The sequence below is a fragment of the Vombatus ursinus genome, unplaced genomic scaffold, assembly GCF_900497805.2.
Source record: "Vombatus ursinus unplaced genomic scaffold, bare-nosed wombat genome assembly UNPS02014812.1, whole genome shotgun sequence".
Lineage (NCBI taxonomy): Eukaryota > Metazoa > Chordata > Mammalia > Diprotodontia > Vombatidae > Vombatus > Vombatus ursinus.
Genome location: NW_020954590.1, coordinates 39,449,095 through 39,461,643, shown reverse-complemented (window position 1 = coordinate 39,461,643; position 12,549 = coordinate 39,449,095). Strand labels below are relative to the sequence as shown.

Here is a 12,549-nt window from a genome sequence, read left to right as displayed (position 1 = left end):
TCCTCTATAATTCTCATTGCGTTTAGAATGTCATTTTTTAAACTGACCTCATTTTTTCTAGGAATTCCAATTGATCTTTGTGGGCAAGCTGTGTGTGTTTTTTGTTTGTTTGGTTGGTTTTTTTTTGAGGCTTTGCTTGTAGATGTTTTAGAATCATTCTTCTAGGTTTCTGACTTAGACCTGGTCTTATAATAGCTCTTAATCTTTTTCTGTTTAGTCATTTTTCCAGCACTTTGCTCTGGACAACCCAAATTGAAGGACTGGTTGAGAGTTCTGGGGGCTCAGACGGTAATCAAATTTCAGAATGCCTACCATGATCATTTATATAAGTATTCCATCATGTCATGTAGTTTTTATTTTCTAAAATATTCTTGATGAAAAATTATAATTTGTTTATTTCTCATCCTACATTTGATAGCTAACTTCCAAAAATAATCTTGGCATAATATGTAGTAGCTAATATAGCATATCCTCTAGTTCTATGTTGAAGTCACTGTACATATCTATTTTTATTGTCAGGTCTAGCCTGAGCAAAATTATGAAGTAGGTAGGTTGTCAGTAGCACTTCTGCCTAATTTTCTGAGGGCCACCATCCTTTTTTTTAATTATTTGAGAACCTCGTCTCCACCCATATTCCCCAACGTCTTCTTTGCCATACCATATCTACTCTGGGACGCACCTTTGCATACCTCTGTATTCTGAAAAAGTAGTCCAGTTAAGGTTACATATTCTGCACACATATGTTATCTGTCCTTTCTGTTTATACTGGCTGCTGCTCTTTGCTAAGTGTCATATGAGTACCAATTTGTGCTTTTATATCAGCTCACTGATATAATACCTTAACCATGAATTATAATACCTTCATCTTGTTAAAAAAAAAAGTGTCAGTTTCTAGATTCCTTTAAGGAATCAATGGTGAAAATTTAAGGGGTTTGGCAAGTAGGTCAAGGAGATGCTTTTGTCACATGGATCTTTTTGCCACTTTTCCAATTGTGCTACGTAGATAATTTCTATATAGGACTGATCCTACCATTACATACTCATAAAAATAGGATTTTTTTTTAAGAGTTTTGCACTGATTTTAAATATAGCTTTAGATTTCCCTCACCACTGTTTTCTTTGGAACCAGTTTAATATTAAATTTTTTTTTTTACTAAACAAAATTTTGCTCATTTAGCTCACTTAAACTTTAAGTACCATTGATTTCCTATCATATTTAACCTTCATAGCATTCTTCCTCAGCATCTAGCAGCCGTGTGCTTGAACCCTCTCTTGCCCTGGTATCACTTTTCCATTGTGGAGATTTCTTGAATAAAGTGTTCCCAGTACTGATAGCATCTGGATTTTTTGGGAGGAAGTCCAAATGTAAATCCAAGATTTTTAGAGCCAGAGATTTAAGAAATGGACAGCTTGGTGACATAATAGATAAATCACTGGCCTTATGGTCAAGAAGACCTGAGTTAGAATCCTGCTTCAGATATTTACTATATCTACTATATTTACTATACTATCTGAGCAAGTCACTTAATCTTTTTGAGTTTTTGAGTTTCCTCATCTGTAAAATAATAGCACCTACCTCAAAGGGTTCTAAATATAACATATGTAAAGTGCTTTGCAAAGTTTGGAAGGATATGTAAATGTTGGCTATTATTAATATTCAACAAAGACTCTCTTGACCCCTAGGCTACCTACACACCATAGAACATTTGTTATTGTTGTTCAGTTGTTTTGGTTGTGTCCAATTTTTTGTGACCCTATTTCAGGTTTTCTTGGCAAAGATACTAGAGTGGTTTGCCATTTCCTTCTCCAGCTCATTTTACAGATGAGGAAAGTGAGATAAATAGTGATAAGTGACTTGCCCAGGGTCGCATACCTAGTTTCTGAGGCTATATTTGAATTCAGGAAGATGAGTCTTCCTGATTCCAAGCCCAGTGCTTTATCCACTGCACCACCTAGCTGCCCTTGGAACATTAATTGAAAATCCACCACCCAAGAAGCCCTTCCTTCTGGCGTTATCTTTTCTCCCTCCACCAAACCTTTCCTATACTAGTCTTGACCTCTTGGGGTGGCAGGTCAAAAAGAAAGATATGACCACTGATTCTATTTGAGTGTGGTAAGAGTCATCAACTTTCAACTTTCTGGTGTGATAAAGGGACCACCAGTCCTTATCATTTGTTCTACATGTGTGCTCTCTAGGTCCTTGGGCCTTGCAGTCTACCCTGTAGCTTCAACCTTAGGACTGCTGAGCTTTTCCATCTCTCCCCTGCAGTTGAATTCTGTTTTATGTGTTACCTCTTCCAATTAGAACAAATGAGAGCAGAGACTGTATTGACTTTTCTCCTGGTGTCTCCATTGCTTAACATAGTGCTTGGCATATAGTAAACACTAAATAAATACTTTTTCAATCATTTACTCTTCTCTTAACTTTGTAGGCTTTGAGAAGATCATTGAGAATTTCTTAGCAATTTTTTGCCTTATAGTTTACCCAAAAGTCTTTGATCACTTTTAAAAATGATTTCCATGAAGTTCCATAAACTTCATTCAGCTGTGCATCAAAATTTTCACTTTATTTTTCAAAAAAAAAACCTCCACCATCTCAATTGATCACATTAATGACAATTTTAATTAAACCAATATAATATGCAGTTATGTACAATTTACCAATTAATGTATAGTTATGGTAAAAAAAAAAAACAAACCTATTCCACTGATCCACCACTCTATTTCTTAGCCAGTACCAAGCAGTTTTGAAGATTGCTGCTTTCTATGAGCAGAACCAGGATAGATAAAAGAAAGAACTGTGGAGTTTGACTGCAGATCGACGTATACTATTTGCTATTTTTTTCCTTCTGTTGTGTTTTGTTTCCTCTTTCTGGTGGTTCCTCTTATTGGCTCTAATTCTTACTTACAATATCACTAATGGGAAAATATGTTTAATAGGAATGTATATGTATAGCCTATATCAGGTTGCACGCCGTCTTGGAGAGGAAGGTGGGGAGGGTGTGGGAGAAAAATTTGAAGCTCAGAAGCTTATGGAAGTGATTGTTAATAATTCAAAATAAATTAAAAAAAATAAAGAATAGGATGTAGGACAGGGCCTTTAGATATACCTAGGATGGTAGCATACCTAGTTATCATTTATCTGTCCATCTATCTAGATGTACATCTAGATACATAAATATACATCTATTTGCAAAAAAAACAATAGCAGTACTTGATATACTCTACTAAAAGCAATCTATTCTAAATGACTTTATGATCTTAGTTCATCAAAAAAAATCTAAAGTTTTTTATTCTATTTTAAAATAATAGATTCTTCTGCAAGAGAGCACAAAAATATTCAGCACATGAATCTTCCCTTGAAAAGTATGAAAAGTTCTTGGTATATCTGTGGGGATCTGAAAATGATTGCTCTTTTATTAGAGTATACCCTAGGAAGAGGGACTGATACATGATAGGCTAAACCTTACCATACCATGCTTACAGATGGATCATTGTTTTTGTTTTAGTTTTTTTGGGATTGAACTGCAGAACAAGAGGGCACATAAAAAGAAAAGAAGATAGAGGGGACTATATGATCAAATATCAGTCAGTAGTATCAAGTGTCAAGATACTTGATCAAGTATCAAGTCAATAGCAAACAATGAAGAAAAAAGATTCATGTAGTTATTCAGGAAGAGAATGGGTGAGATGGCAAAGGGAGGGATTGAAACAAGGAGGAGAAAAAAGGTAGTTTAGTGGTCGGAGGGGATCCCATTGAAACACCCTCCTGTGGAGGGATGGGGGGTTGAAATATTCTGTAATGAGAGATGTAGATCTTATAGTGGGTATTATTTGTAGGAATTTGGTGTTCAGAAAGGCCATTACCTCTGAGAATGTTGTTCCTCCATGGAGAGTATCCCACCTCAGGAGAAGGGCAATTAGAGTTTTTGGGAGCAATTGATATCCAGAAATGGGGGGGGTGGGTAGGGGATATAGGAATGGACCCAGAGAGGAGATTTAAGGAAATAGGGTGGTAATTAACCAAACTATCAGAAACATAAGAAAATTTCTTTTATCAAGTAATACTTCTGTTCTTCCCAATATTTTTTATAGTCCTAGAAGTAATAGCAATAATAATAAGACTTTAAAAAAGAAATTAAAAGGCACAGAGGTAAGCAAAGAGGAAATTTAAAATATCCCTATTTGTTAATGACCCTGATGGTTTACTTAGAAAATCCTAGGGAACTAGTAAAGATACTAATTGAGAATAATATAGCTTTAGCAGAGTTTTGGGATACAAAGTAAATTCACAAAAATAAATAGTATTTCTTTATAGTAATAACAGAATCTAAGAAGTAATACAAGGAAGGGAAATTCCATTTCAGAAAACCCTGAAAGTGCATAAAATATTTGGAGATCAGTTTACCAAAACGCACAAAATACACAGATTCAGTTATAAAATATTACTTAGAAAAATAAAGAACTTAAATATATGGAAGAATATTCATTGCTAGTTTGTGGACTTTGTTAACATAATAAAAAATTTTAATGCCCTATCAATTTATCAAAGGGATACTTAACAGAAAATAATCAAATATTAATGGAAATCACTTGGAAACAAAAGACCTAGAATATAAAGAGAAATAACTAAAAGAGGTAGGGATGAAGGAAGAATACCCCTTCTAGATATTAAACTGTATTATAAAGCAACAGACTTCAAAACCATTTTTAAAATAAAAAAGCAAGTCAATGGAACAGAAAATGATGGAGAATAAGAAATAATCAAGCTTAGTAACCAAGCATTCAATAAATTGGAAAACATAAATAGCTTAGGAAATAATTTCCTTTTGATAAAGACTGCTGGCAAAACTGAAAAACAGTCTGGTAGAAATTAAGCTTAGGTTAACATCTTAAACCATATTCCATAACAAATTCAAAATGCATGTGTCACTTTCAAAATAAAGACTACACTATATTTTAAAAATGGAAGAGAAGCAGATGTACGTTTTATGCCTTTGAGTAGTACATGTATTCTTAACTAAACAAGAAATAGAGGCAATTATAAAAGATAGAATCAACTTTGATTTAAGAAACTTAAAAATTTCATTCTGTAAAATGAAAATTATTATATTTACCTAGGATAAGAATGTCCAAATGGGAAATTTTTTGTGTATCAAATTTTTTAGATAGGGGCTTGGTATCTGAGAAATATAGACAACTAATCAATTATACACACACACACACACACACACGCGCACACACACACACACACACACACACACACACATATTGTAAAAACCAAAAACCTTTCCTGTTAGATAATTGGTCAAAAGATATAAACAAATGTTTCTCTAAAGGACTAAAAGCTATTAATAATGAAATTCCAAGTGACTAAGAATAAGAGCAATGCAAATCAACATAACTTTGAGGTTTTACTTCACACCCAGAAAATTGGCAAGATGAAAAAAAATGGAGGAATGGAGGAATTGTGGGAAGATAGGCACAATATTGCGTTGTTAATAGAGCTGTGCATCACCACACCCTTTTTGGAAAGCAGTTGGCAATAATGTAGATGAATTGACTAAAATGTCTACATCCTTTGACCCTAGGATTCCACTATTAGGTTTTTACCTCAAGAGGCCATTGATAAGAAAAAAGTCTCCACATACACCAAAATATTTATAGCCACACTTTTTTCAGTAGTAAAGAGCTAGAAACAAAGTATAGAAGCCCATCAATTAGGGAATGGTTAAATAAATTGTGGTGCATCAATGTAAGAGACTAAGCTGTAAGAAATAACACATATGATGACTATAGAGAATACTGAGATAATCTGATGTAGCATAATGTAACTGGAGCCAAAAAAACAATATTCACAATGACAACAGTGTAAATGGAAGGATCAGCAACCACAAAATTTCAAAGTCAGATGTTGCAAAATTACAAAGAACAACTATGACCCAAAAGAAGAGGTTTGAGAAGATACCTTGACCCAACTTCTTTGCTGGAGTGGGAGGCCCCTGGATAAGAAACATTGCATATATTTTCAGATGGTTTTGATGTGTAGACTGGTTTTGCTAATTTCTCCCCCCGCCCTTTTCTTATTTTTTTCTTTTAAAAAATAGTATTTGATATATGGGGTGACTCTGGGAAGTGGAAGGGGAGGAGTACTAGGGAAATTTTGGTGATGAAAAAACAAAAGATTTCAATAAAATTTATTGAAAAAATAACTTGGCAGTTCATTTCTGGATGATGATGATGAGGTCTGAACTTTGACCATGTGGTATGTGAGGCTGAAGTTAAATGGACATGATGAAGATAAAAGTGGTTGGAATTTTCATTATTCCTGTTTGTGAGTACAAGGAACAAAGAAACAGCCACGTTCTTTTTTATTGTGAATTTCCAATGAACAAATCACAGTCTCTTTCTATGGTCCAGTGATCTTAATACATAAAGACTAGAGAAGAAGACTGTATAAGATATCCATCATATAGTGTTTTCTTTTTTAAATACATGTTTAAACCTAACCGATTTGTAACAAATTGCTGTTTTGACCCTTTCTCTGCCTCCCCTCCTTTCCTTTTATGCAGCTTTTAAAGCACTATATTTATGTTCTTTTTCTAGTGTTTAATAAATGTTTATAGACTATCACTCATTGTCTGCCAACCCACCTTCCCCAAATAGAAGTCTTCCCTTATAACAAATAGCCAAGCACTTCATCTCCTGACTGTGCCTTCGTCCTGGCTATACCACATGCCTGATATGCTCTGCCCCTGCTCTTCAGACTTTTAGCTTCCTTGGTTTCTGTCAAAACTCTCCTCACATCTCCTCTTCTGTAGGAAGCCTTTCCTGCTCCCCTACCCCACTGATAGTGTCTTTCCTCTGAAATTACCTTCCATTTACACTGTATGTATCTTATATTTACACATTTTTATACACATTTCCCCGAGTAGAATGTGAAGGCAAAAGATGGTGTTTTGCCTTTCTTTGTATTCCCAGTGCTTAGCACAGTGCCTAGTACATAGTAAGCACTTAATAAATGCTTGTTGACTTACTGATTATGATTGGTTGCCACTTCAAAGTTCAAAGGTCTTTCAGATTTGTTTCTCCTTCCATTATTTTGGTCATCAAGTAAATTATTATTTGGTTCTGCTCACTTCATTCAGTATCAGTTGATACAAGTCTTTATGTATTTCTCTGAATCTCATATTCTTCATTTCTTAAAGATACAATAAAATTTCATTTCATTCATGTACCATGATTTGTTCAGCCATTCTTCAACTGATGGATACCTATTTTGTTTTCAGTCCTTTCCAGCAACAAGCACTGCTGTAAATATTCTTGTATATATAGATCCTTTCTATCTTTCACTTCTTTGGGGTATGTGCCCAATAGTAGTACCATTAAGTCAAAGAATGAAGAGTGTAGTGACATTTTGGTGTAATACAAATTGTTTTCTAGAATGGTTGAACCAATTCACAACTACTTCAGTAGTGCAGTAATGTACTTGTCTTCCCATAACTCCTCCAAGAATTTGTTTTCCTATTTTGTCATCTATGCCAATTTGATGAGAGAAGTGGTAGTCCAGAGTTCTCTTATTTTCATTTCTTTCATTATTAAGTAACATGGTATACTTTTTCATAGGGTTGTTTAAGTTCCTTGTAGAGCTAGAATTGCCTGTTCATGTCCTTTAATCACTTAACTCTTGAAGAATGATTCTTCATATATAGTTGTGTTATTGCTTTATGTATCTTAAATTTCTCTTTATCAGTGGAATATGATGTGAATTATTTCCAAATTATTTCCCTTTTGATTCTAACTCCATTTGTTTTCCTTGTTCAGAAACTTTAACTTTATGTAATCAGAATTGTTTCATTTTATCTTTTATGATCATCTTTATTCCTTGATTAAGTAAAAATTCTCTTCTTTTTATCATACTTGTGAATGATAACTCCTTTGTCCTCTGTTAGGTCATGTGTCTATGTATTTGGAGTTTACTGTGATGTAGAGTATAAGGTATTGTATTTTCTTTTTACTTGTGTCTTATTCAATTATTTTTGCTTTTTTTGCCTCTAGTTGCCCCTTTTGCAAAAAATAAGAAGGCATGAAAATTAGACATTAGGATTAATGCTAGTTATCTGTAATTAGAATGATATAACTCTACCCCTTTGCCTTTCTTCTTTTCACATAGCTCAGATCTAAGTTGCTGGGTCTTGCCCTTTCTTCTCTTACATGAACTTCATTTGGTTTTCACTTTCCCTCTTCTTTCTCCATCACCTTACATATTTCTCTAACGATCTTAATATCTCCATTACATATAAGCATACACATGTGTATTCAACTTTCTCCTGATTCAGGTAAGAGTTCAGTTCATAAAATTTCTGATCTTCTACTCCTGCCTCACTGCTTATATAGTATGAGTCTGCTGTACCTCTATTGTGAAGAATATTAAGTTCCTTCTTCCTCATTTCTTCCCTAATGTATTCCTTTATTCCTCCTTTTTCTTTACTCTGTTGAAGGAGAGCATCATAAAACTCTACCAAGTCCCTCAGTTTATCTTAGCTCCTTGAAGTTTTCAAGGGACAGAGTTCCCCCTTTCTCCTCCTTGGAATGTAAACACTTAATTATCATTTAGTCCTTTCACAATTCTTAAAGATAGATTTCTTTCTGGGTTTTTCTCATCTCTTTTGTTTGAATTTTAAAGATTGTACATAGCTGTGTTTTCTCAAAGTGAGTGCTTAAATGGCTTCTCTTTTTTTCCTACTGGTCCATTTTTCTAACTCTTAAGTTATCTTCATTTTTGTAGAATAAATTATTCTTGTAAGCCTTTTTCTTTTGCCTTTTGCTTGTCATCTTACAAAATTGTCTTTCTTTTATGAAATTCCTGCCAAATCTTGTGTGATCATGTATGTAATTCCTTGGTACTTGCTGTCTTTATTTCTTAGATGCTTGTAGTATTTTTTGATCTGGCAGCCCAGGCATTGATAGTCCTAGGAGTTTTAATTCAGGGTATATTTCAGAAGGACATTAGTGGATTCTTTCTATTTTCACTTGGCCCTCTAGCTCCAGTAATTTTCTTGAAATGTGGAATCCACAGTTTCTGTTTAGTCATTGTTTCAGGGAATCTATTGATTCTTGGATTATCTTTCCTTTTCCTTTTTTCCAAGTTGACTGTTTTTATAATAGTTCTTTGTGCTTCATTTCAGTTTTTAGGGTATCAGCTATTCAAGTAAGGAGTCTACTTGTTGCTCCAGGCTGTTGATTTCAATTCCATGTGTTCATATTTAATTTTTATCAGATTTCAGTTCTTCTATCAATTCTTCCATCCATTCTAGCAGTTCTTGTGGCTAAACTATTCTTTTTTGAGGTTCTCCCTGAGCAATATGCTCTTTTAACATATTAATAGCTTTCAAACCACCAGTGGAAAAAACATGTTCATCATCTATATCATGCCCCATAATTGTGGTTATGAACCCTCAGGCTTTGTTTTGTACTCTTTTTTATTCTCTATACTCTCTGATTTAGTAATTTCATCAGCTTTTAAGAGTTCAATTACCATCTTTATACAGATGACATATATATATGCATAACACATACATATATGTGTGTGTATCAAGCCCTAGTTTCTCTCCTGAGCCTCGTTTATACGTCTCCAGCTGCTTACTAACTATTGAACTGTATATCCTGTGGACTTCTTAAGCTTAACATGTTCCAACACTGAAATCATTATCTTCCACTGACCCTGCAACCATCCCTCTTTCAAACTTCCATATTTCTGTCAAGAGCACCACCCTCTTGCCAGGCACTCAGGTTTGCACATTTGTGTTACTTACTTCTAGCTCTTCCTCACTCCATTTATTCAGTCAAGAATTGACAATTCTTTCCACTTTTACTATTTCAGTATGTATTATGCCCAACCAGGGAATATTCAGCATGGAGAAGAAAAGACTTAGGGGAAATGTGATAGTTACCTCAAGTATTTGAAGAGTCTTCACTTGGTAGAGAGATTAGGCTTGTTCTCCTTGGCTGCTGAGAACATTAAGTGGAAGTTTGAAAGAGGTAAATTTAGTCTTGATATAAGGAAAAAATTCCTAATAATTCGAGGTATCTATGTGAAATCAGCTTCTTTGGGTGGGGGATCCTCATCATTGGATATCTTCAAGCAAAGACTGAATGACTATTTATTGAATGTGTTGTAGAAGGGATTTTTTCCCAGGTGTAATTTGACCCAGTCATTTCTGTCTTTTTCAATTCTAAAATTCTGTGATATGACCAGGGCAGAATCCAACTGAATGAAAAACATTTATTAAAAACTTATTATGGGGGCAACTAGATGGCACAGTGAATAGAGCACTGGCCCTGGAGTCAGGATGACCTGAGTTCACATCTGGCCTCAGACACTTGACACTTACTAGCTGTGTGACCCTGGGCAAGTCACTTAACCTCAATTGACCAAAAAAAAAAAAAAAACAACCCAACTGATTATATGCCAAGCAATGTGCTAAACTCTGGGGATACAAATGCAAAATAAAAATGAGACAACCCCTGCCCTCTAGGAGCTTCTAGGGAGAGACAATACCTAAGGGAATTGTTTCCGGAAGTCACAGGAATGTTGAATGGAACCATGGAGGAGCCAGCTAGCAAGTTCTTCCCAGAAGCAGTGGTAGTGGTATTGATTTAATCAGTATTCTCAGAGCAAAAGATTGACAGTGGAAGGAAGGGCAACATGGTCTTGAGTCTGATGCAAGTTATGTGAAGTTTCCTGTTTGGGGTTGCAGTGGATAATTCACCAATAAAACTAGCATGGCCACAGGAAGTCCCAGAGGAACAGCAGCAGGGTGGATGGCAAGGGCATGAATAGAGTAACTTCGGAACACCCAAATAAATCACATTCTATGGTGCTTACAGAACTTGTGGTCTCAGACCCCCTGTGGCTTACTTTTGAGATTTTAATGGAGATACAGTCAACAAGCATTCATTAAATGCCTATATGTTAAGAGTTGTGCTGAGTGCTGGAGAGTTACACCATCTGTCTGGTGGAGACAACCTGCATATGTAGAAATATACCAAATAGATCAAGGTAATTTGGGGAAATGGCACTAGTATTTACTAAGTAGGACTATCAGGAACATCAGGAAATGCTCCGTGTAGAAGACTGTGCTTGAGCTAATCTTGAAGGAAACTTGGGATTCTAAGAAGCAGAAGTAAGGTAGAGTGCATTGCATACTCAGAGGACAACAGTACAAAGCATGGAGGAACTTAGAAGTGAGATGGTGAAAAGACCACGTTGGCAGATGTTGAGTGCCTACTTTGGGAATGTTGTAGACAAGATCCATGGTTTGGGAGGGGGTAGATGTGGGACTGGGTTTGATCTCTTCGAATGATTCTATAGAAGAACAAAATATTTAAACATATAAAAATAACTTTATAAGGGGGTTTCATTGGATATCGCTCCCAATAGCCCTAATTTATCCCATCCTTTACAGACACATGATGAGAAGACTGATACAGGACTCAGCTAGCTGAACAGCTATAAAATGCCCAAATCTGGGTCCACAAAACCAGTTCAGAGTGAAAATTCTGACAGTGACGGCAACATGGTAGAAAAACCATCTGGAAGAAAGGTAAAAATCATTCTACTTAAAATGGATTAATTATTTGGGAGCAGAGAAGAACCATATGGCCGTTTTAGTATTTTTGAAGTATAACACATTATAAAATCAAAAATAGTAGTTTTAGAGACAGTAGTTAAAATATGGAAATAAGAACAGTAAAGTTATAGCCAACTTTAATTATGTTAATGGAATATAGGGATTACATAAATAAATCCATAAATAATTTAAAATTACAGGAGATGGAGAATATATGAATAAATAGAATTCATAGATAACTCAAAATTTCACTTTTCTCCTCGAAAACTATCAGAGCTACTATAAAATTGCAGAATTGTTGGGTGTTAGTTTTACCTCTTTTCTCTTCTTTCTTCACATTCTGGGGATTTATCCATCCTTTTAAAAGACCTGCATCAAGTAGTAAGCAGCAAGTGTGATCCCATTGTCTCAGAAATAATAACAACTAACATTTACATAGAGCTTTAAGGTTTGCAGAATACTTTTCAAATATTTCATTTTATCCTTACAGTGGTAGGTACCCTGTCCCTCTTCCCATTCTATTTTCTAGAAGCAAATTTTATTTTAAAGCTTTTGTTTGTACTAAAGTCATATTTCCTAAAGTAAAAGTACCCTGGCCACCTTGAGTTTTATTGTTCGTGGAGTTACGTGAGTTAGACATGTTAAGACTACACTTGATTTGCTTCAGACTTTTGCTCTCAGGGCTGCCCAGTTACCAACATTTCCCTTTTAATACTAAGTAGCTAAGTAGTACACCACAAAGTAATTGACCGAAGTACCAGCATTTCCCTTTTAATACTAAGTAACTAAGTAGTACACCACAAAGTAATTGACCTTTTGGGATCCAGCCTTCCATTGTAAATGGAAGTTTAAGATAATAGTCCAGGGCATTTTCTACATATATTTACTATACACCACTGTGCAGTATGTGGGTGAC

The 12,549-nt window shown here is 35.0% G+C and overlaps 1 protein-coding gene across 3 annotated transcripts in view; it reads left to right on the top strand.

The window, feature by feature from the left end:
• Positions 1-12,549, top strand: part of LOC114053839 (ankyrin repeat domain-containing protein 12-like) — a 190,164-nt gene that overhangs the window by 53,553 nt on the left and 124,062 nt on the right. For all 3 annotated transcript variants that reach the window (XM_027876962.1, XM_027876963.1, XM_027876961.1), the window contains one exon: positions 11,469-11,606. In XM_027876962.1, the coding sequence (XP_027732763.1) occupies positions 11,520-11,606 (87 nt within the window). In that variant the 5' untranslated portion in view covers positions 11,469-11,519. The remainder of the gene's footprint in view (positions 1-11,468; positions 11,607-12,549) is intronic.